At 39.2% G+C, this 25086-nt stretch overlaps 1 protein-coding gene across 1 annotated transcript; it reads left to right on the forward strand.

Annotated features, from left to right (window-relative positions):
• Positions 1 to 3843: 3843 nt before the first annotated feature.
• Positions 3844 to 24757, forward strand: GPR37L1 (G protein-coupled receptor 37 like 1). The gene is made up of 2 exons (XM_058174933.1): positions 3844 to 7699; positions 17864 to 24757. The coding sequence occupies exons 1-2, from the start codon at positions 6920 to 6922 to the stop codon at positions 18671 to 18673; spliced, it is 1590 nt and encodes a 529-aa protein (XP_058030916.1). The 5' UTR covers positions 3844 to 6919; the 3' UTR covers positions 18674 to 24757.
• Positions 24758 to 25086: the final 329 nt, after the last annotated feature.

Here is a 25086-nt window from a genome sequence, read left to right on the forward strand (position 1 = left end):
TATTGAACTTGCTTTACAAGCTGTTTGGAAAGGATCAGTAACCATAGATGGGAAAGGCTTCTGCAAAGCTACCCGAGAGACTTTGCAAGTCGGGGTAGGCAATCCTGAGTTAGATGGGAAAGAATGAAGAATGAAGAAAGCACAGGGCATTTCTATAGACCTCTCTAGGGTTCCATGAGAAACAAAGGACAAAAAACACAAAATCCCAAGTTCATTTGAAAGCAGACAATTCCCTATCACCAGGGCTTTGCTTCTTGATCAGAGCTGTTTTTAAGTACAGTATTTTTCAGACTATAAGACCCTCCAAAGTATAAGACGAACCTAACTTTTGGAGAGGAAAACAAGAAAAAAAAATCTGTCTCTGCCTCTGCCCAGCAATTTGCCTCCTTGCAGCAAACAGCGTGGTCAGCTTCAGCACAGCCTGATTTAGTACAAGCAGCTGATTCGTGGTTGGATCTGCCTCCCAGAATACCTCCTATCAGCTGTTCCAAGCTTGGGGATTGCTGCCGCCCATCAGCGCCATTGGCGCCCATCGCCGCTGTCACCTATCACCGCCTCTGTGTGCCCCATTTTCGGCCTCTGCGAATCCTGTTTTTGCCTCTGCATGCCCCATTTTTGGCCCAATCCAAGCAGTAGGGATCGCTGCCGCCATTGTCTATCCCCACTGCCTGGGAAAGGCTGAAATGGGATGCACGGAGACCAAAAATTAGGTACGTGGAGGCCAAAAACGGGATGCATGGAGGCCAAAAATAGGATACATGGAGGTGGCAATAGGAGACAGTGGCAATTGGCAGTGACGGTGCCGATGGGTGGTGGTGGTCCCCACAGCCTGGAACACCTGATAGGCGGTATTCCAGAAGGCAGATCCAACCACCAATCAGCTGCTTGTGCTAAATCAGGCTGTGCTGAAATTGCCCACGCTGTTTGCTGCAAGGAGGTAAATTGTTAGGAGGCAGAGGCCGAAAGGTGTGGACAGGGCTTTGGCAACATTTGTTGTATAAGATGCACAGACATTTCCACCCACTTTTTTTGGGGAGGGGGAGTGCGTTTTATACTCCAAAAAGTACGGTAATAGCTTTTGAATCTGTTTGAAAACCCCTGAATTACTGTGTCATTTGCAAGGAAAGTATTTAGAGAGTGTCCCCAGCTCTGCCCTGGGGCTTTCTTGCTTATTATTTCCAAGTCTTGCTGGTTTGTGGACAAACCTGGAATATTCAAAGCAGAAGTGAAAAGATACAAACTCAAGGCAACTGGTGTAGCCAAACGATCTTATTGCAGGTATTTAACAGAGGCTTGTCCATTTCTGTTCAAGTAGTTCTTCCTGAAAGATAGATATATAAAGAAAATATGAGACAGAACTGTACAGTCCACAGTCCCAAACCTTTCTCCTACAAACCTGACCACAAGTAATCATTTATCTGATGGAAACACACCTCCAAACTTCAGTATAAAATAATGCAAAACAAATCTTCCTCCCCATCCCATAAATCTAAGACGAAAACCTATCTTCTCTGGGTGACAAACAGAAGATAAAAATAGTTAGAATCAATTATATGAGCTAAATTAAAAAAATTTAAAAGTAAAAAAATCTCTGTACTCAGACACACATACTGGGCTTCCACTAATATCCTGCTCCTGGTGCCTATGGAGGGCAGGAGCAGAGGGGAGCTGCAGTGGGACCTCCTGAATTTGCAGGGAGGATTTTTCCATGAGGCAATACCATGACAGAGAAGATATGCTTCCTAAATCCTAGCAGCTGATCCTGCTTCCCCAAGGGGACCCAGAGCATGTCTACTGTTCCAGATCTGGTGGGACAAAGAAAGACCACTAAAGATAAGGCAGTCCTGCAAGTAATCTGGCCCCATACCACATAGAACTTATAAAAATGCTGTCTCATTCAGATGGCATGCAAGGACAAAGTAAAACTCCATGTCAGTGCCATTTTAAAAGCTTCAGTTAATCTTCATGATACAACCTTTTTGTAATTCATATGTATTTAAGGTTTGATTTCCATCTCTGGTTCTTGCTAGGACAGGGAGTGCCTGAGGCTTTAGCTGAGATAATACCAAGGCTTTAATTATCTGAATGTTGAGCAACTGCAAAAGTCACTGTACATCTGTCATAATGCAACCATTATGCCAGGGTTCTTCCATGCGGGAAGGCATATTATTTGGAGAATAAAACTGCCCATCTCACTTCCATAAGTGACCTGATTGGATCATATGACCAACTCTTGTCATTTACAAGGACTGATATCTCCTAAGGCTTTTGTTAATGGTTAAATAACATGTAGAATTTTATCGTTTAGGGAATGATTGCTTCATAGTTAGTCCAAAATGCCATCTTGATATGTTTATTATGATGCATTCAAGAGTTTCAATCAATAAATAGGAGGAAAACAGTGGGATTGCATGAGAGTGTTGGTGATGTGAACATAAGGAAGGGGAAGTTAATCTGGGCTATGCATAAAGATGAAAACAGGACCTCAAAATAATCAGGCAGCATATCTTATTACTGCTGATTTGAGCCTTAGATTTGGTACAAAAGATTTTGATATGCATCTCAAATACAATCTTCTTAACAGGTAGTTTTAAGGTTTCTCTCCTTTGTAGGATGTTAAATGTTTGTTATGTCTCAAGAGTCTCTTTGGGGATGAAAGGAATAAATGAGGTTGTCAAAGCGTCACAGGAGAGGTGCTCTATTCTTCGTGTTTTCTGTTGTTTAGAGATAGTATCTTTTTGCCCTTTAGTTCTATTAGGAGATCAACTAAAACCTCTTCTAAAAAATTTCCACCCTTGATTTGTACTTGTACTTGATTTGTTCCAGTAAAAGCAGAGTTTAATGTCTCTTATTGGAAATGTTGGCTACTATACCTCTGAATGAAAATGGAGCATTGTCTAGGCTAGTTTACTCATATCATAGGTGAATTCACTGCTGAGGAAGAATGAGTTCAGCTAGATGAGCCATAGAACAGAGATGTGGATGAAGACATATATAACAAGAAAAACTCTTATGGCTAAGGCTGTGTTCTTGTGAGCTCTGCGTTACTGTAACATGCTGGATGTTTGAGATGATTTTCCTTAATTTTGTTCCCTTTGACTTCCAGAAGCAGTTGCCAAAGGAGTGTCTGCTAGGAGAATTGTGGATGGAATAGGGCAGTGGGGGAGAGAGTACTTGGAAGAGCCCAAAGGTGCTTTTTTCAGGAGGCAACTGGACTTTCTGGTTTTTCTTTGAAGACATTTCGCTTCTCATCCAGGAATCTTCTTCATCTCTTGAGTTTCTTGGATGAAAAGTGAAATGTCTTCAAGGAAAAACCAGAAAGTCCTGTTGCCTCTTGAAAAAGCACCTTTGGGACAACCATGACCTGGATGACTGAGAATCTCCATAGACACATACTTGGAAGAATCATTGAATCAGGTCCACCACAGTGATGTTCCAATAAAAAGTAATGAAGGCATCCATGCTGCTGGATTACATCCTGTTCAATGCTTGGGGGATCTGACTCCCTGGTGAAGCAGCTATGAGATTTCTGAAGGCTATCAGCAGCATGTGGCTTGTGGCTAGCTGGCTGGTAACCATGATTACGTATCCCTGAGGAAAACATGGTAATGAATATTTTTTTGCCAAATCAATGGGGCCCAATCATCTTGTTTAAGCCCAGCCACCAGAGAAACTCTTCGATATGACCATGGATAGTAAGTTGTTATCTGGAGCAGGGGTCTCCAACCTTGGCAACTTTAAGACTTGTGGACTTCAACTCCCAGAATTCCTCAGCTAGCTTTGCTGGCTGAGGAACTCTGGGAGTTGAAGTCCACAAGTCTTAAAGTTGCCAAGGTTGGAGACCCCTGATCTGGTGTATACTGGTCAGAGTGCCTGCTAAAGTCTAAGGAAAAGGGAAAAGGTTCAGTAATGCTTGATCCCTGGAATAAAAGAGGGGATGAATTACAGTTGAATTCAATAAGATTTAAATGTTGGTGGGGAGGCACTATTAAATGCCTTAGCTTTGTTGTAGGAAAATGAGAAAAGGCAACAACTGCACACACACAGCATTCCAAATAAAATCAATTCAGTCATTCTAGGTAATTATTAGCACCGTAAATAAGGTTTTGTGTTTCAGGTGTGTACATTGCAAGAAGAGATTGACAAGACATTATGTCTTGTGCTTGAATATCTATAAGCAGACCGTTCTTAATCCTTGTTCTTCCTGCCTTGTTGCTTTCTGTTGCTTATCTCCAACTTTATAGAATGTAGATTGGACTACTTTTACTGGCTTTGTCCAATCAAGGATAATATAGCATCTATGATGTCCTGAGCCCAGCCAGCAAATTGAACATTATCTAGAGACTAAGTCTATCTTCCAAAAAATGCTGATAGAATTAAATGATCACATGGAATGATCTCTGTCTCTCTCTTTCTCCCTTCTTTCTTCTCTCTCTCTGTTCGTGTGTGTGTTTATTATGCCATTTCCAGGTCTGTATTGTGGGAATCAAAGCACTTTGAGACCAGTACAATCTTTTGCCTCCTGAAAGAAATCATGCAAGGGACCAAAAAAAAAAATCCATCGATTGCTCTATACACTACACAGCAAGAAGGAACAGAATTTGAAAAATTCATGTCTGTCTATTCTATTCACAGCACTTTTGTCCAGCCTGTTGCATTTCAAATCTGTCACATAAAAACTCAGATCAGGCAATAGCAACATTAGTTGGAATGACAAGAACTATAATTTAATGCAGAAAATTGGTTCATCCGCAAGCTGTGAGAAATTCCAGTGATTCAACTGGAAAACCACACTTACATTATTTCTGGTTGCACAACAGCTGTGCTGAAAACACACTGGTTCAGCTGCCAAATACAACAATATTAGGGGATCACAATGCAAAATTCAAATTTTTCTTGGTGTGGTTCTTTAAGAAGCAAGCAATTTAAACAAAATAGGAAAATGTTTAGCATACAATTCAGTTTTAAAATATGGAGCATATTGACTGGATACAGAACATAGATGACATTTCTTGAAGCAAAATGACAAAAGGAGAAATGAAAATGCCATATTGATGTAAATAGTTTCTTAAGACATCTAGAAAGTCTTAAAGTTGCCAAGGTTGGAGACCCCTGATCTGGTGTATACTGGTCAGAGTGCCTGCTAAAGTCTAAGGAAAAGGGAAAAGGTTCAGTAATGCTTGATCCCTGGAATAAAAGAGGGGATGAATTACAGTTGAATTCAATAAGATTTAAATGTTGATGGGGAGGCACTATTAAATGCCTTATTGCGACAGAGTGAGAGCTCATTGTCTCTACCATATCTCGATCTTTCCTCAGCCCAATTAGATAGGCATCTCAATTGCGTTTCGATCGTTTAGCTATACTATCATATGTAAAGCTGAGAGAGAAACCCATATAATACCAAGCAAAGGAGGCTGATATTTTTTTATGTGTGGATTTATAGCTCACCTTTTCACCATCAGTTCCATATTTGCTTCTCCAATGTTATCCACAAAGTAAGTATCTGGGTTGTTAAAATGGTGGCCTGTGGGCTGGACGCGCAGGCCACACCCTCCCCCAGCTTTGCAAATGGGAAAAACATCATGAAACATCACATGACAGTAACATGACACCACGAGTTTGACACCCGTGACTTAGGCTGTCAGATAGCGATTGAACCTATCCAGGGACAGAATTCAGTTCTCATGGCAGCATCAGGATATAAACCAGAGTCATTCTCAATCTTAATCAAATTGTAATTGCTACATTACTTTGAAAGGAAAGTAATGTAAGAAAAACTGAAGGTCCAACATTGTGAAAAAGTGACAGGGTAGAATGCTGTACACAAAGTAAATATTCTTAGAACATGTGGCTTAAGGACAAGTTTTCTAAAGATTCTTTGATTCACTCAGCCAACAGTCCAGTGGTGGGTTTCAAAATTTTTTTACTACCGGTTCTGTGGGTGTGGCTTGGTGGGCGTGGCATGGCTTGGTGGGTGTGGCTTGGTGGGCATGGCAGGGGAAAGATACTGTAAAATCTCCATTCCCACCCCAATCCAGGGGAAGGTTACTGCAAAATCACCATTTCCTCCCCATCAGCTGGGACCTGGAAGGCAGAGAATAGATGGGGGCAGGGGCAGTCAGAATTTTTACTACTGGTTCTACGAACTACTTAAAAGTTCTGCTACCGGTTCTCCAGAACTGGTCAGAACCTGCTGAAACCCACCTCTGCAACAGTCCTGGCAGGTCTGCTTGATTTCCTGAAATGTTCCCACACAGACATGAGTGTCTCTTTTATTTTGTCCTTGTTTCAAAGCATCTTTCTAGGATCTCCATAAAAACCTATAAATTGACTTTAGAAGTTACCATGTGGATTTCCTTAGAGTTTGGCCACAAGGAAATATTTCAGTGAGAGGCTGCTGATTCTTTCTGATATACACCCTCTTTACTGCAAAAGCAAATATGCAAAACAAAAACCAAATAGAATTGTCTGCACAAAGGTCTATATGGCTAAAGCAGGTGGTTTCTTTCCACGGTTCTTTCCCTGGCTCAAGGCCTGTGAGGCTTTTGATCCTTTCACAGGAGCTGGTAGGCATTGTAGCTTGGCCACCAGGGGGCCTGTGGTCCAACAAAAGGGGATTGAAATGAATTACTGATTTTTTTTCCCCTTTTTTAATTCTGCCCAGAGATCTGAGGGAATAAACAGCAGCAGTGAGCTGGCAAAGCAGACCAAAGTGTCTCTCTGTCGTCGCTCAAGCTGGACTGAAACTCCAATCTCCTCGTTTACTCTCATTCATGCCCCCAGCCCTATTTTAAGACCACAAGTCAAAGTGAAGAAACTTTTTCCTTTTTGTACCGAGGGCAGTGACATCTCTGTTCATTCGGTGAATTGCTTTCTCTGCATCTCTTCTCTTTACCTCTGTTTTGCAGAAGGAAGGATGTCTTTCCCTTGGACAGGTATGCTTTTGCTTGGTTTTCTGCAGCCACTGGAAACCCTGATGAAAGAAGGAGCTGTCTCGTATATTGAAGAAAACTATGCACCCTTCAGAATGGAGGCAAAGGCTGGAGAGGATCATTTAAAAAGAAACATCAACTCCCAAGGCGTCCTGATGGAGTTACTTGGAGAACTGGGCAGGATGAGAGACTCAGGACTAACTGGCAACCATGAAGAGCAACAGTTCTCAGAAGAACAGCTGAGGTGGAGGAGAAGAACGCGTAGAGGAACAAAAGACGATGGGCAGTCAGTTCAGCAATATGTTCCAGGAGTCAAAGTAGAATTTCCTCGGCCTGCGAACCCAGCCACTTTACAGCCAACGAAGCCTCCAGCACCATCCAGCACAGATCCTTTGGAACCCCACCAACAGAGCCCGGCAGTCTACGGTGATAGAGAGGCCCAGGTTAATAGAACTGCGGCACTAGGAAAGCGTTTTCAGATACAGAACCCTCTCTATCCAGTGACAGAAAGCTCCTATAGCGCTTATGCTGTCATGTTCCTGTCCCTCATTGTCTTTGCTGTGGGCATCGTTGGGAACCTCTCGGTCATGTGCATTGTCTGGCATAACTACTATATGAAAAGTGCCTGGAATTCCATTTTGGCCAGTCTTGCTTTCTGGGATTTCCTTATCCTCTTCTTCTGCCTACCTGTGGTCATCTTCAATGAAATTACCAAGACGAGGCTGCTGGGAAACTTTTCCTGTCGCCTTGTGCCCTTCATGGAGGTAAGAGTTTCCTCTGCTAACCTCTAGTATGTATCATCAACAACTTTGTGTCTTCAGTTGGGGAAGAGAGGGATAATGTTAGTTGTCCTTCGCCAGCTTTATGTTTTGAATTTGACTTAATCTCATGTTATTTGGCCTTACTAATAAACAATAAGATGAGGTCTCCTAACATCAAGTTTAAGGATTGATTGATTGATTGATTGATTGATTGATTGATTGATTGAAGAGCTATAGAAAATACCATCTCTGTTTCAAAGAGGATGACAAAAATGCCTTTGGGAAAAATGGAACCAAGCACAGTTATGCTTACTTCAATGCCAATTATTTGATGAAAAGAATGTTTCTGTGTCAACCCCAGAGATACAAAGTGGAAGCTATGCCTTATATTTCCAGGAGATAATCATGTGCAATTTTTTATGCAATCATCAATAATTAATATTAATGATTCAACCATTAATATTAATGTTCTAACTATTAATAAACTGTCCAGAAGCTTGATATTGTTCATGTAGATAGGACTAACATATAGAGAACAACAGGTTAGGGAATGCTTTATTAAGAAATGAAAACTAGATACGTCTCACATCAAGATTATAAAAGTGGGGCTTTAAAATTACCTCAAGAAAGAAAACCTTAATCAAGAAGAGTAAGTGCATCTAATGCTTGTACTGAATCTATAATTAGCAGATATAGGCCTCCTGTAGCCTGACATTTCAAGACCTAGACTCAAGTCATCAGTCTTTAGACATCATGTACATTTAATTAGACTGGGTAAAAATTCTTCTTTAATTCAAGCCTGAGAATTCTGAAGGGAAACCAGACTAAGAGAAATTCTTGCCCAATGGATACAATGCATTTCAGATTATACCTGCTCACCACAGGCACAGGCAGGAGGTGGACAGGAACCCAGGATGAAGAAGGAAACAAGTCAAGCTTTTTTCCTAGAAGTCAAAGATTATCACTTGTAATTGGTTGAAGAAGGCAATTTAACTGTGAAAGGATGGTCTTCCTTAAATTATTCTCCCTGAGAATTTTACTTTTAATAGGACAAAATGATAGCAAGTAAAGGCTTTGCTATCATTGAATCATTGCCTGAAAATGCTGAATTTCTTCTGAGGACACAACAATAGTTATTATTCTATTTTTTTTAAATCTCAAGGGCTGTTTAAATTAATAAAGAGTTACCAACTACCTTAATCAAGGTAAATGACAAATATTTGGAAGACATATAACCAGGGTGAAGAATTTATGGGTCTCTGAATATTGCTGAGCTACAGCTATCAGCATCTCTGGTTATATCCAGCAATACCCAATGAGAGAGAGTTTGGGGTATATATCATAGTCTTGAACTTAGTCTCATAAAGACAGGCTGAGAGAAGGAGATGTTGAACAGAGTGACCTTTACAACTGATCATAAATCTGTTGTAAAACCTGCTGTAGTGTAAAACTTCAGCTTTGCGACTCATGAAGGTTACATGTCTTCCGTCATGAATTCCCTAGGAGTAGGGCTTCGCCTAAGATGAAAAGGAGACGAAAGGAGGAGTTGTGTTTTGAATGATGTGAAGTTTCCATGGAAAATCTATTTGGCTGAAATGTATTACCATGCAGTCTTCATTAATAAGGGCAGGATAAAAGCCATTTTAATTTTCTTTCAATGGTGCCATAGGATTGTTGGATAATATTTTCCGAAATACTCTCAGAACAGCTTCAGTGTTCTTAAACAAAGGAGCATCTTATGGCAAGGTTAGATTATTCTGCAACCAAGATGCTAACTTTAAAATCAGTGTATTTTATTTTATTTAAAAGGTATCAGGCACACTGCTTCTTCTCTTGGTTCTTCCTCACTTCTCTGAACTAGGGATTTGCAAAAACACAATTAACTAGATATGATTGCAACAGCCTTACTTCCATAAATCCAAATCTCACCATATCATTTAGGAAAGGATTGCAAGGATGGAGACATTGAATTCAGCCTTCCACAATCTTGTCATTAGATGCTATTTGTATTTTATCTGTTTTTTATTTATTTATTGCTTATTCATTTATTTCTTATATAAATTCATTAGTCATTCTTCCAATAGACTTACATTTCTATGGTATCACCTGGCTGCCAAACCAAAAGTGAGGATCACTGGAGTAAAACCTAGGCAGAGATCAGCACCAATAAAAACCTGCTGAAGTGGTTCGGCCTGCAACTAATTTACAGACTCTGTGCTACCATCAGACTTATCCTCAAGCCTTTGATCAGGTTGTAACCTTTACTTGGAAATATCTATTTAGTTTAGGCCAGGGGCTTGCAAACGTGGCTCTTTTAAGACTTGTGGACTTAAACTCTGGGAGTTGAAGTCCACAAGTCTTAAAAGAGCCAAGTTTGCAAACCCCTGGTTTAGGCTATATTGGATAATGTCTTGGGCCTGTCATACACAATTAAAAAATTGGAAGGGATCTCAGAAATCATCTAGCTCAGTATCATAGATCCAGTAGACTAGAGCATCACTGAGAGATCACCACTATCCATACTCTGTCTGGACATCAAACAAAGGAGAATACACCAGTGACAGTTCTATTCCACTGGTTTACTGCATATCATACAGAGTCAGAAAATTCCAGCCTGATACCTAGCCTAAATCTACATCCTTACAGCTTTAACTAATTGATTATGGTCCCATCCTCTAGGGAAATAGAGAATAGGTTCAATACTCTATTAGACAGGAAAGAAAATATTGTGTAGTGGATGTGGGACAACAGAAGATAGAAGTGGTCTGCTTATATAGTAGTATCTAACCATTCCATCTAACTGATTGTCATGGAGAAAAATCTATCCATGGTTGTTTACTCAATAAAGTTGACTGTGGGTTGGCATTTTCTGTGAACACAGCAACACAAGGTCCTATGCCATACTGTAATTAGAGTACAATTGTGTTCAAGGACATGCATTGGATTTACATGTTGTTTTTAACCTGATTATTGATTTAATAAATTTTCTGAGTTTTACATTGAATTATCAGCTAGCCAATAGTTTAAAACCCCCAAACCAAAATTAACTAACCAAAACCAAGTTTAGAATGCTTTAACTAATCTGGCTAAGTGTGCTATATGAAAATAAATATTGCTAATTTTAATGACTATTTTAAAAGTTTTTTTTAATATTTAATATTATATAAGCCATCTTGGGAAAATCAAAAAGCAGCATACATATTTAATAAAATAAAATAGAAACAATTATCTACTCCTTTCATTATCATTTATATCTTTGATTCATTCCACTCATTTTCTGTTGAATCTTCTCAATGAATTTTGAACTGTGAGTTTTTTAAAAGATACTATAAGATAGTGCCATCCTATTAATGTGCAAACCTGGAACATTTACAAAGCAAGAAACAATGTGGTGTGCATTTGTATTTCTATCATACCTAAGATATAATTTCAAAAGACCAGGTTCCTTCTCAGGGGTGGGTTCTACTTACTTCTGCTACCATTTTGCAACGGGAGCACGCCTACGTGCTTCTGCACATGTGCAGATTGGCTATGAGGACGTCCGGCTGGGTAGGCAGAACCTCCTGCCACCATTACTACTGGTTCGCAAGAACTGGACTGAACCGGGAGCAACCCACCACTGTTCCTTCTGTCTTCAAGAAAACAGTTGGAAGAAAGAAGCTGGAATGAGGTAGGATTAGACATGCTGAAAATAAAGTTTGTTTAGACTGAAAATGGACTGTAATGGTATATATCTGATATGAACATACAGATGTGATCCTTTGCACACAAGTTATTTTCTATCAAACATAATGAATAGATTGTCCATGCTTAGAAACTGCAATATTTCAACATAATTTCTATAGCTTCCCTGCTCAGTGCAGGAGGATATGAGAGCAAAGCAGGTGATGGACATCTGTGAATGATTCAGAGCTTTACTAAGGGGACAGCAGAGTACATGAAGGAGGCAGGGAAGACAATGAGTCTTTGATGTAATATGACAAGGGCACTAACAGTTGGACACATCAAAAGCCCATTGCAAAATAAGAATACACAATCATAGGTTAAGTACTTATTCTTGCAATCAACACATCCTATCACTGCCAAAAACCATGTTAACTGTGAAAAATCTAGGCAGATTTAGGTTTTCTATGCAGTTTTCTGTCATTCTATCAGGTTGAAAGTTAAATTGGAGTTACAAGATCTAGACTGCAAAAAAGTAGATGACAGTAGATGGTGGCAAAGAGAAGTGAATAACCTAATGCTTTGCTGCCATCTAGTGACCTTAAGGGTTTTGCAGTCTAGACATATTAACATTAAGCACTGACCATCTTCACATTTATTCATTCAGATGGTTTTCCTGTTAGGGCATTAGGATATTTGATTTTGTTTCTATGAAAGGTTGAAGAGCATTATTTTATTTAAACTACCATATTCTGATATTCACTGGTGTATTGGTTATTTATTTATTTTGGAAAGTTTTTATCTTCTAGGGGGAAAGGTCATCTGCAATTCTGCATGAACCAATAACTGCAATTCTATATGAACCAATAGCTTCTCTTTTGCAAAAACTGTTCTGTATCATTGTGTTTGGTTTTGCATTTAAGAGACATGCAGCTATCCATATCGTAAAATAGCAAAGGTGTCTTGAAAGGGATAATTTGCAGTGGAAAAAATGGCAAAACCAGAGATGTACTGTACTCCCTTCAAACTATGAGCTGCTTGAGAATTCATAGTTTCATAGAATTCACAGAAAATTGCCTTAGCAATATCAATAGCACTTAGACTTATATACCGCTTCATAGTGCTTTACAGCCCTCTCTAAGCAGTTTACAGAATCAGCCTATTGCCTCCAACAATCTGGGTCCTCATAACCTCGGAAGGATAGAAGGCTGAGTCAACCTTAAGTCAGTGAGAATCGACTGAAAATTCTTGGCAATGGAGTGCAGAGTTAGCTTGCAATACTGCATTCTAATCACTGCGCCACCACGGCTCTTAAGTAAACATTACTGACTTCCCCTTATCTCACTGAATATTTGTCTTTATTTATGCACCTGTTTTATTTATCTCAGAATAACTAGATTCATATTAGTTATATTCAAAGTTCATAGCTTCATAACAAAATATTGTCTAAAATTAACACTAGATAATTCTATCCATATCAGTGGAGTCACAGTAAACATTTAGGTCATATAGGAATAACTGTTCACTGACTTTTGTCCTTGGTTAATTAAATATACAAATTTGCAGACCTGCATAGAAATATCACCCAAATTCTCCTGATGACATCAAACCAGATGTCTATATTTGCACTACAATATTGATAGTTGAATTGTTAATTCAAGAACTGCAATAAAGGCTCTAATATTTTCCTGATATGCCAATAACTTTATGGCTGTGATTCTAAGCGCAGTTATATAAAAAGCTTCCTACCAAAGCAGCAATTACCACATGCTGCATTTCCTTTTTCCTCAGGGACTTGTTCAGGTTGTAGATGAAAGATTGTAGGTCTGGATTATTCTTCATAAAAGAAACCCCATAGGAATATTTTGTAAAATGTGATAAAATGTAGAGCTCTACTTTAAGAGATTTGGATAGCATCTATTTATGGACAGTTATTTTAAATGGAACTAGAATTTGTTGCAGCTGCTTTGCTAATGCCAGCCCTTTCTGCTCTCTGCCACATCAATAACCCTGCTGCAAATTTGCAATTCCATTATCGATCAATTCTCTGAATCTTACACAGCTTTGTATTTTTTCCACAAAGATTTTCACACCCTAATTTTACTGCAGATGCCTCTTAATTTCAACCAAGCATGAACTTGTCCTGCTTTTTCTTTTTCTTTATGGTGCCTAAGCAAGCAATGGCAAACCACTTCTGGAAAACCTTGTCAAGAAAACTGTAAGGACTAGTCCAGGTATTCATCAGAAGTCAACTCTTCCTCAAAGGCAGCTACACACACACACACACACACACACACACACACACACACACAGTGTTATAGTAGATCATAGTATTATACTAAAGCAGCAGAACTCAAGTTTCAAATGACAATTCACATCTTAATGAATGTATTCATTTTGAAAACATCCTTAAATTAAATTATTAAATTTAAATTATTAAATTATTATCCTTCTGTTTTGGCTGCATTATGCTAACCTGGGTATTCATTTTGAAATCTTTCCCAAAGGTGCTTTTTCAAGAGGCAACTGGACTTTCTGGTTTTTCTTTGAAGACGTTCTGCTTCTCATCCAAGAAGCTTCTTCGGCTCTGACTGGATGGTGGGGAATCTTGAAAAAGCACCTTTGGGACAACCATGACCTGGATGACAGAGAATCTCCATAGACATCTTGAAATCTCTTAACTTATATTTTAGAAAGTTGATGGTACAACTTAACTGGATATTCATCCTGCCAAGCAACCTCCGAAGTAATCAACAAAGTCCTTCAAATCATATAAGTGTAACTGCTTGGAACATCACATTCTTTATTTGGGTTGGCTTTTCAAACAAGCTCTCCATAAACCCCATCTTTCTTTAGCATTCATCAGTATGATGGCCACAAATATGAACATGGCCTTGCCTCAAGTCTTTTAAGCATCCATTGAAAGCTCATAGTTTAATAAACACCATGAGGGATTGTACCCTGGAATTGCTCTGTTTTGTGCTGGTTTGGCTGCAGTTCAAAGGACATGGGACAGGGAAAGAGGGGGAAGGGGAGGAAGAATAAAGAAAGCAAGCCTCTTTGCTTAATTTCCAAAGCTTCCGGTGTTAAATGAATGTCCCTTTTTCCTCTGAGAAATGAGCGGGTGCCTGCAATTAGGGCCCAGAGCTCTTCAGCAGTCTATGAACAACTGTCCAAATGAGGCGTAGTATTTCCTGAACCGAAGGAAAGCACAGCATTTGTAATGGAGAGTGTTGTGCAAGGAGGCAAGCCCTTCCTCCACCCCCTGGCTGATATTTATTCATGTTCTACATTGTCTGTCCAACCCACCCAGTGTTTGGCATTTTCTCCTCCACGCTTTGCCATCTTCCCTTTTGGCAGACAAGGATGTTTTCCTGGGATTCTGAATGCAGCGGAAATTAACAAAAGCTACTTTGGGACATCAGCAAACTTACTTAACTCATTTGATGCTCAGAAAGTAGATGCATTTTGACTCAGTGAATTTTCTGGAAAGGACCAAAGGTTGCTTAAGGAGTACTAAGTAATGACCTAAGAATCTCTCTTGACCTTCTAAGGTGTTTCTCCCATTGGTTATCATCTATTGTAATGTCCTTCCTGTTAAAGACTACTTCAGCTTTAATTGCAATAATACAAGAGCAACCAATAGATTTAAACTTAATGTCAACCGCTTTAATCTAGATTGCAGAAAATATGACTTCTGTAACAGAATCATCAGTGCTTGGAATACTTTACCTGACTCTGTGGTCTCTTCCCATAATCCTAAAAGCTTTATCCTAAAACTTTCTACTATTGACCTCACCCCATTCCTAAGAGGACCATAAGGGGCGTGCATAAGCGCACAAACGTGCCTACCGTTCCTGTCCTATTGTTTTTCTTTTCTTCTTCATATATATATATATATATATATATATATATATATATATATATATATATATATATATATATATATATATATATGTTTTCTGAGGTTTTCGGGTGTTTGTATGTAGGTCTTTGGTTATTGGGTTTTCTCAGCGTAAAATTGGAAGTGTCTTGGCGACGTTTGTGAAGTCTCATTCGTCATCTTCAGGCTTCAGCTTTGCAGCTCTCCATAAACCATAAATTGTTGATTTGCTCCCCATAATCCTAAAAGCTTTATCCTAAAACTTTCTACTATTGACCTCACCCCATTCCTAAGAGGACCATAAGGCGTGCATAAGCGCACAAACGTGCCTACCGTTCCTGTCCTATTGTTTTCTTTTCTTCTTCATATATATATATATATATATATATATATATATATATATATATATATATATATATATATATATATATATATATATATATATATATATATATATATATATATATATGCTTATACCTCCTAATATTTACTCATATATATGTTTATATACTATATAACCTTTCTGTATGATACTTACATATATTGTTGTGACAAAATAAAATAAATATTAATTGCCCTGTGTAAAAAGAAGCATGTAGATCAGGGAAGCATGATATACAAGGAACAGAATAAAGGGATGGAGATAAAAGGCTTTTAGAAAACACATCCACTTGGGTAGAATGATTATTTTTTTAGTGGTAGAGAATAACATGCAAACTATAAGGGAAAAATTCTAATCTATTCTTTCACTTCCATATACATTTTCTGCAATATTTACACAGATGGCCAAAAGTTTTTTAAGCAAGGGTGCATTTTCAATTTGACTTTGTCCTTCTACAGTGTATTCAACTATACATATAATTCTTGGGAAGAGAGAGAGAGAGGGAGGGAGGGAGAAAGAGAATATTACTCCTTTTTAATTACATTTGTTAGTAAAGGTGTCCCAATCCTCTTGATTTTTGTGTCACTCAACAGTAACATAGTATTTATCCTGTAATTATTTAGGGATAGTGTCTTTGAGTCAGTTCAACTCCCAACAACCACGTGGATATATCTAGGAAGTTTTCTTGACAGTAATATGGAACTGTTTGCCATAGCTTTCCTCCTGGGATTTTTAAAAACTTTCTATTGACAAGTGGTTTCCCATCCAAGAACGAACCAGGCTTGACACTGCTTAGCTTCTGAGCCATGTGCTGGCACCTGCTGAGACGGGATACTGAAGAAAGTGAAAGAGTGATGTCATAGTCAGCAGAAATTAACTCCATATTCACATTCTAGTTTTTAAAATTGAATGTTTGCAAAGAGGTGCATCCCTTCTGCATTTGTTGATTAAAATTAAAATAGAAGTGCTAACAGTGCTGACAGTGCCAAAACTGTTTTTAAGTCTGCAAGATCTATTTTCATGTGAACCAAATGAAGGCAGCTGCAAAACAGGAGTTATGGGGTGTAGAAACAGAAATGAGTATAAAGCAATCTGAAAATGTACCAGCTCCCAAAATGGTTTCTGTTTTCACAGTGAAATTCTCACACGCTTCTCTTTCCTAACAAGCCCACCCTTGATTTTAGGACTCTAATTGAGGTGGAGAATGGGCTTTCTGCTGTTAGCATTGCTTTATCGTTAGGAGTTAGTAACTTTCATGATCTACTGCCAATTATTCAAAGGTCCACCAAGGAGCTAAGTCTCCTGCTCAGTTTGAATGTAAGGAATAAAAATAGGATGAAAATATAAAAGAGGGGAAACCAATTGGAATAAATGGAGCAGGGAAGCAAGATTGTGTCTTAGATATTTAATAATTTAATATCAAATAAAGAATTAGAAAATCAACCACATATCTATGTCCATACATTTGGTTTTGTTTAATGATGTAGGATACAAAATGTCCTCATATATTGCAAAGAACTAGGAAGTAACTAAGGAAAGATAGTAAACAGAGAGTTAGAAACTTCCCCCCCCCCATATCCTCATGGTTAAGGAAAGTCAATATGCTTGTTTTAAAATGGTACAAAACAATCTTTACTAAGCTGCAGCTCCCAAACTGATGTTTGTAGTTACTAAAAAAATGTAGGGAAACATTTTGAGAAACATGGCGTATGATACAACTTCAGCATCAACTCCACATGGAAATACTCAAGGATAAAAGCTGATATATCAGAAAGTCACACTCATTCCTTAGTAGAGCTGATCCCCCAAATGTGATTTATTCTGTTCATGGTTACAGAATTAAATGGAATCATTAGTCTCATAACAGACACTAATATTTAAATATGCATCTTTTCATTTGGGAGTATTTGCCATCTCCCATATTGCTATCTCAATTCTAGAGAATTATTGCACAAACGTTTAAAAGCTTGAAGCATTTTAAAAGTGCTGGGGACTGGAAAGATTTTTCCTGTTTTGTACATCCCATTTTATTTTGGCATAATTTGGGATCTGCATTATTCTGCGTGGTAAATGAATTTTCTATGCTAAAGACAGGGTTTATTTTTTCTTTGAAATCCTTTTGCACAAAATTGAAAAACGTCTGAATTTCCTTACTAACTTAAAAGTTAAGGAGAGGCAAATGTTTTATTTCTCTCTTTGGCCATCTCAGTTCAACCACTTCTCTTTGTTATGCTCCTAGGTGACTTCTCTGGGAATCACCACCTTCAGCCTCTGTGCCTTGGGCATTGACAGATTCCATGCGGCTACCAGCCCTCAAGCCAAGCTCCGCCCGATTGAACATTGCCACTCCATCATTGCCAAGCTGGCTGTCATTTGGGTGGGTTCCATGACCCTTTCAATCCCAGAGCTCCTTCTTTGGCAGCTGGCGCAGGATACCTCACCAGTCTCTGGTGTAGTGACTGACTACTGCACAATGAAACCTTTTCAGGAGCTGCCCGAGTCCATTTACTCTCTGGTTCTCACTTATCAGAATGCTAGGATGTGGTGGTATTTTGGATGCTACTTCTGCCTGCCGATCCTCTTTACCGTCAGCTGCCAGCTGGTCACCAGAAGGATCAGCAGCACAGAGAAGACTGAATGCCGTGGCAATAAGCATGGGCAGTGTGAGAGCCAACTCAACTGCACAGTGATTGGCCTGACAGTAATCTATGGTCTCTGCACCATTCCTGAAAATGTCAGTAATATTGTTGTGGCCTATCTGTCTCCTGACATGACAAAACAGACCCTGGACCTATTAAGCTTGGTCAACCAGTTCTTCCTGTTCTTCAAATGCTCAGTTACTCCCGTGCTTCTACTATGCCTTTGCAAACCCCTGGGGCAGGCCTTCATGGACTGCTGCTGCTGCTGCTGTGATGAATGTGGGCAAGAAACTGCTTCCAGTGATGGTGGTTCTGAAAGCAAAATCAAAACCGAGATGTCCTCAAATATTTTCTTTGACAAGACCCGAGAGTCACCTCCCCCGGTAGGGGCCATTGGCACTCCATGCTAAGTTCAATCATCCTAGTGGTAGACCAACAGCAGTTCTTCCGCTACCTTTTCCCAAGACCAAAAGTTGTGATTTTCTTTTAGTATTAATTGGTGAAATAGCTGGACACTGTAGGTGGGAGCTGGTGTCTATTATCTGCTTGTTCCAGCGCTGTCTTGTAAGAACAACTTATGAACAAGGCATCATCAATAGCTATCTCTTCTCTGCTGAACAGTTATCAAGGGTGCCCTTGACTCCCCTGATCTACCACGATAAGAAAGGCTGCTGTTCTGAATGCGAAAGATGCTGTGGAAACGCCCACTTGCAACCCTTTCAAGAACGGAGAAATCACCTGTTTTAAAAGAGTTCATAGTACACACTAACCTATTCTGCACTGATGCAGGACCTTACTGTCCTCTTCTTCATGTCTGCTCCAGAGACAGCCTTGTATACAAAGTCAGCACTATCCCTAGCCTCAATAAACCAGTAGACTAAGTAGAAAAAGGTTCCAGTCACTTTATTCAAAATGTGGTAGGACAATTGATCATTCTGTCAGTATTTCTCAAAAAAATGAATCTGTCCACATTGTACGAACTAGAATTCTTGTCTAACCAGGGAATCAGGATTTTCCACCAGGTTTCACTGTACCTTGTATTGTATTTGTTGTGGGGGGGGGGAGTAGAGGGATTTTTTAAAAACTTCACACTAGAGGCCCCAGATTGGGGTATTTTGATCTATCGATACTTTCAGGTGACTATCAACACATGCTGTACTTTAGTGTAGATCAATTAAGTCGTTGTGGCATCAATGGCAGCTTTCTTGGCAATTTTCTCTGTTCTGTCAGGCATCCAGCTTTTTTTCTTCCATTTCTTAACCTTTGACAGTCTTTTCACGTTCATTTTTACCAAGTTTTTTATTTCATTCTACAATTCCTCTGGTTCCTATTAATGAGGCTCAGAATTTTGAAGTGAAGGCTGATGTTTTCCTTCAAAATGATTGGGTCAAGTTTGTACCGCTAGGAACTGTGTGGCTTTGTTCTTCTGCTTTAGTTCTTTCATTTGGCACATGCACATGATCTGTTCCACAGTTATCTCCTGGCTCTTTCCTGTTGTAATTGAGATTTTCCAGCTCCTTTTGACAATACTGTAAAGGTAGTCCTGACTTATAACCAAAATTGGGATTGGAATGTCTGTCACTAAGCAATGTGATTTTTGTTAAGTAAGTTACGCCAAATTCTGTGACATTTTTCTGCCATACTAGTTAAGAAAATCAACACAACTGTTAAGTAAATCCAGTTTCCCCCACTGACTTTGATTTTTGGAAACCCTCTTCCCCCGAGAAGGGTGATTATGTGATTCTGGGATCCTACAACTGTCATAAATACATGTTGGTTTAATCATGTGACCATGAAGATGCTGCAACGGTCATAAGTGCAATAAGTGTAAGTCAATTTTCTCAGTGCTATCATAACTTCAAATGGTTGTAAATCAAGTCAATTTGATTTCTGTAACTCTATCTGGTGATGTCTACATAGATGCATGTTGTTCTGGTTGCTGCAAAACTGTTAGCGGTGAAGAAATAGCAATGAAGAAATCATTAGATTGGGAGAAACAGGTATAGGCAGTCCTAATTTTACTACAATAATTGGAATCGGAAACTATTAAGTAATGCAATTGTAAGTTGAAAAACCGTATGATTGTGCCATTCATTAATCAATGACTTCACATCACCATGACTTCCTACTTCCTGCCAGCTTCTCCACTGACTGTTGTGGGAATCTGACAGGAAGGTCATATGACTCCAGGATGCAGGGATGGTCAAAAGTATGAGATTCATTCATACAGTAACTACCGCTTGTTCAGTGTCATTGTAAGTTTGAATGGTTGCTGAAAGAATGATCACTAAAAGAGGACCTATATGTCATTCTGCTTCATTTGTTTCCTAGGCTATGTAGCCCAGTTATGTTTCTCCACCTCATTCCAACTATTACAAGTGACTTGTCAATATTGAGCCAATTTCAACAGCATTGCAAAGATCTTCTTCCAGTTTAAAGTTTCACTTTAAGCTAGCAGTAAGTCAAGAGATCCTTAAGAGGCCCAAGACACATATTCAAAATTATGATATGTGGGGCATTTTGTATCTAAAAGTCTTTTACACTCCCTGCCCCCAACCTCTTTATGTAGTTCTCAGGGATTTATTTTTATTTTTTTCTTAGATTTTAATTATCTTCTTTTAGAGCATTGAGTAACTTTATGAATAAATCAGACCAACAGCCCTGATGTCCAAAGTAGATGATTTTTGATTAATAGTAGTGGATATATGGTTTCCAGTTCTCATGTACACTGGGATATTCAGGTGGGATTAAAAATGTAGAATTTATCCTATTGGAAAGCCTTGTTGGCATTCAGTTGCAGGTCTGATACGTAGTATTTCTTGTAGCACATGAAATGTTTACAGAATGATGAATTTTTGTCACTATATGGTACTGCACAGCTTTTTGTGGGTGACTGACAGTCAGTCAGAGACTTTGAGTTCAATAGTGACAACTCTCTATGCCAGTGGTTCCCAACCTTTTCTTGTTTGAGGCACAACCTTTTCTTGTTTGAGGCACCCTTGGAAAGCCTTTCAAAAGTTCCCGGCACCCTTATAAGGAAATAGATATTTAAAATCTCCATAGCTCAAAAGTTCCCGGCACCCTCAAAAGATCTCACGGCACCCCTTAGTGCCGCGGCACACTGGTTGGGAACCACTGCTCTATGCCTTTCCCCTCCTTGCACCAGCACCACATGAAAAGGATTTGGACACTGAGAATCTCGCTGAAATTTTTTGTACTTTCAGGAAACAGCTGGGGAATATTATGTGTGTGTAAACCAAGCATTTTCTAATACAAAAGATGGAAAGCAGCAATTTATTTATCAGAGGGGAAGCATAAGTAACGTCAAAAGGCAGCAAGCTTGAATTAAGCAACGTGAGATGCCGCTGTCAAGCAATTTTCTAGTCTTCTCTATTAATCTAGCCTCTCCAAATACAGTCCCCTGCAAGCATATTGGACTACAATATGTGGCCCAAGTGCTCTGCCAGGAAAAAAGGAGCTTTTGCTGGCAGAGGCACCACAGACAGGTCCTTCCCTGTTTCCAAGGCAGGCCCGCAGGCTAGATCTAAGCACCCTACGGGCCAGATCCGACTCGTGGGCCTTCAGTTTGACACCTCTGACCGAAACCATCATTCCCCTGCAAGAATGCAATAAATGCAGCCCCACAAATAAATAAGGAACACCTAATGGAGTAGCATCTGCTGCTGTGCAGCCTCTTACTATTTTGCCTTTCTCTTGATCAGCCCTTCAGCAGAGTATACAATACTTAACACATTAAAGGAAAAAGCCATTTCTGTGTTTTAAACTACAGGGGCAGTAAACAACATAGGGCCTTCCAGTGTTCCGAGCTCTACTTCCTTTTAGACTAGCCAGCACCATTTTGGACTGTGAACACTGGAATTCAACTATATACAGAGACCCATGTATTATTCTTTACCTAATAAGCAAGTGGGCTGTTTATTACATTTGATTCAAGGGGGAGCAATTTTTTCTTCCCACTGAGGGCATCAGTTTCAGATCACTTCGTGAACAGGTCTGAAGGAAACAGTGAGATATCAATTCTGGTATATATATATAACAATTAGACCAAAGATTGATCATCCCTGCATTAGTGACCCCTCCCACTAGATAGCAGTGCATCAACCTCCTGTTCCTTCTAAGAACACAGATTTCCCATATTTTAGGCTGCTGTTTAAAATTTATTTCATTGATTTCCTGAGATTTAATATTGTTAACTCAGACTAGTAACACTGGTATCCAAAAGAAAAGAAGTCTAACTCCAGGCATACAATCAAATAATGTTATACAATTGAGCAATTCAATCTAAACTAAATTTTAGCTCTGGACTATCTTGTGACTTTAACATTTAGAGAAATAGTAGGTGAAATTGTTCTTGCCATGGAGATGAAGAAATGGGAAATACTCAACGTCCTTGAATGTTATGCAGCTCTTAAAGGTAGAGAACTTTTCAGATAGTACTAAACCACAATACCCAATCAATCCAATCATTATTATGGGGCTGATGGAAATTAAGTGTCTAATATTTGAAAAACGAATGTATTTCACCCTGTCTTAAAGGTACAGTCATATGTCCAGGAGGAAACACTATTGGTTTCTTCCAATCCAGTATCTGAAAGCAAAGCTTTCACATCAGAATTCCTGATAGTTGCTATAATTTTTATGCTATAAAGTCCGCATTTTGCACACATATGAATTGGAAGAGCTATGCAGGGATATAGTGTAATATTTAATGCTCTGTCAGAAGCAGGAAGTGATTATCCAGACTTTAAGAACTTACGTGCTCGAGGATCCATTTTAGTGATGTTCTTACTATCAGCAGCTGTCTTTGCAAGACAAGCTTTTTAATGGTTACTTAACCAGTCAACAACATTGTGACTCTACAATACTGAAGCATAAACTAATCACATAGCTTGGGTTGCTTTCAACTCACTGAAATAAAGCATGGCTAGTTTGGGTACGCTCCAGTATTACTGGATTTGTAATTATTCCAAAGTTGATTGGAATCACTGTCTACCATCATGTGTATTTGTGTAATATTTAAACAGATCATAATATGATTTTTCCCAAACTGCATTTTTATCCAGGCAAAAACTATACTTGTTGAAACTGACATAGTGGACTAGTCTTGAGGAAACTTGTGTTCAAGGTTCATTCAACCATGTGGTAAAGTGGGCTCCATTAGTATATCTCAAAGTAGCCTAGTTCACAGAGTTGTGAGGATAAAAGGGAGGAATAGGCACACCATCATGAGTTTTTAAGAGGAATAAAGGCAGATAAATCTAAGCCATAATATTAATGTGACAGTATTACAACTATAGCTTACACATGAACAGAATATCTCTCTTAGAAGGATAAAATTTACTTCATTTTTAGACATAAGTAGTGAGTATAAATAATAGCAATTAGTTATGATGAGTGAGTTAGTTCAGAATGTTTTGTTATGGGTTTTGTTTGTATGTAGTTCTTACTCATAGATGTCAACTACTTAGTGATGGGAAATACCTCTGTCAACAACATGAGGAATGTGGGAAGGGAAAACAAATCTAATATTCACTGTGCATTTCTGAATTTAAGCGGTTCCTTCCATTGTGCTAAAGGACTCATTTGAAAAGCTGTTCAAGTAGTCATGGTCTAGTGGCTTGATTTTTTGATAGGGTACTTACTTTACATTTTATCAGATTTTGCTTAACATAGTTAATAAAACCACTAAGCTTTAAAACAGGGTAGATTTACAAAGCAAAACAGCTACCAAATATCTACCTACACCACCAGCACACTATGATGTTCTGATGTGTGAATGAGACCAACATTAAAGGGATCATTATCCAAATTCCATCCCAAGAAAAGGAGCTGCCATCCCTGTGCTGGTTTGTTGCAGAATAGCTAAACTCCTTCAAACAAGCAAGCAGGGAGAGGTTCAGATTTTCATAAAGCTTCAATATTCCTGCTTGGTCCAGATGTTTCTCTCTGTTCAGGGATTGTTGCAGAATAAAGCAAGCATCTTCTCAGGAGCGTTCGCTTGGCCTGCAGCTCTTTTTGCTTTTTGGGGGGGGGGGCGGTGCTCCTCCCCTAATTTCCCTGTGAAGAGAGACTCCCAGCTCAGTTTGCTGAGGGTTGAAACTCCCTGTATTCTGCTTTCTTTGGATTGCACCCTCAGAAGGAAGAAACGCCCAGAGAGAGGGAGGCAGTTACTAAGGGATGGGCTGCAACTGCCACAAGGGGATCAGTAAGGGCTTTGTATAGGGAATGACACCCACAGCCCTTTCATGAGCCTGCTGCCATGGAGACAAAGCCTCTGTCTATGTACAAAGAAAGTGATGTTTGGACTGCTGCCCCCATTAGCAAACAGGAGAATGCTTTCTGTCTCTTGAGGAATCATCTCTTCTTGGCCAACCAGATTTTTCTCCCTTTCTAGCTCCCGATTCCCCTCTCCTGAAAAACAGGGAAAAACCCCTTTGCTCGTCTAGACCAGGGGTCTCCAATCTGGGCAACTTTAAGCCTGGCAGACTTCAACTCCCAGAATTCCTCAGCTACCTGGGGAATTCTGGGAGTTGAAGTCTGCCAGGCTTAAAGTTGCCCAGGTTGGAGACCCCTGGTCTAGACCATGAATTTTTTTTTGGATGAGCCATAGTAAACATCTGTTTCAAGAAAGCCTGGAAATTTCCAAAATTGTGAGAATACAATGACAAGATGCCACACATGAACAAAAAAAAAAAAAAAACACCTGCCCCTTGCATGTCTCTCAACTTGGCTAACTACAATCTCAGCTTGATTTTCCCAATATTTCTCTTGTGAGCCTCCTGCATCCTCCTAAAGCTGCTAG

This window comes from Ahaetulla prasina, chromosome 3, assembly GCF_028640845.1.
Source record: "Ahaetulla prasina isolate Xishuangbanna chromosome 3, ASM2864084v1, whole genome shotgun sequence".
Taxonomy (NCBI): Eukaryota; Metazoa; Chordata; class Lepidosauria; order Squamata; family Colubridae; genus Ahaetulla; species Ahaetulla prasina.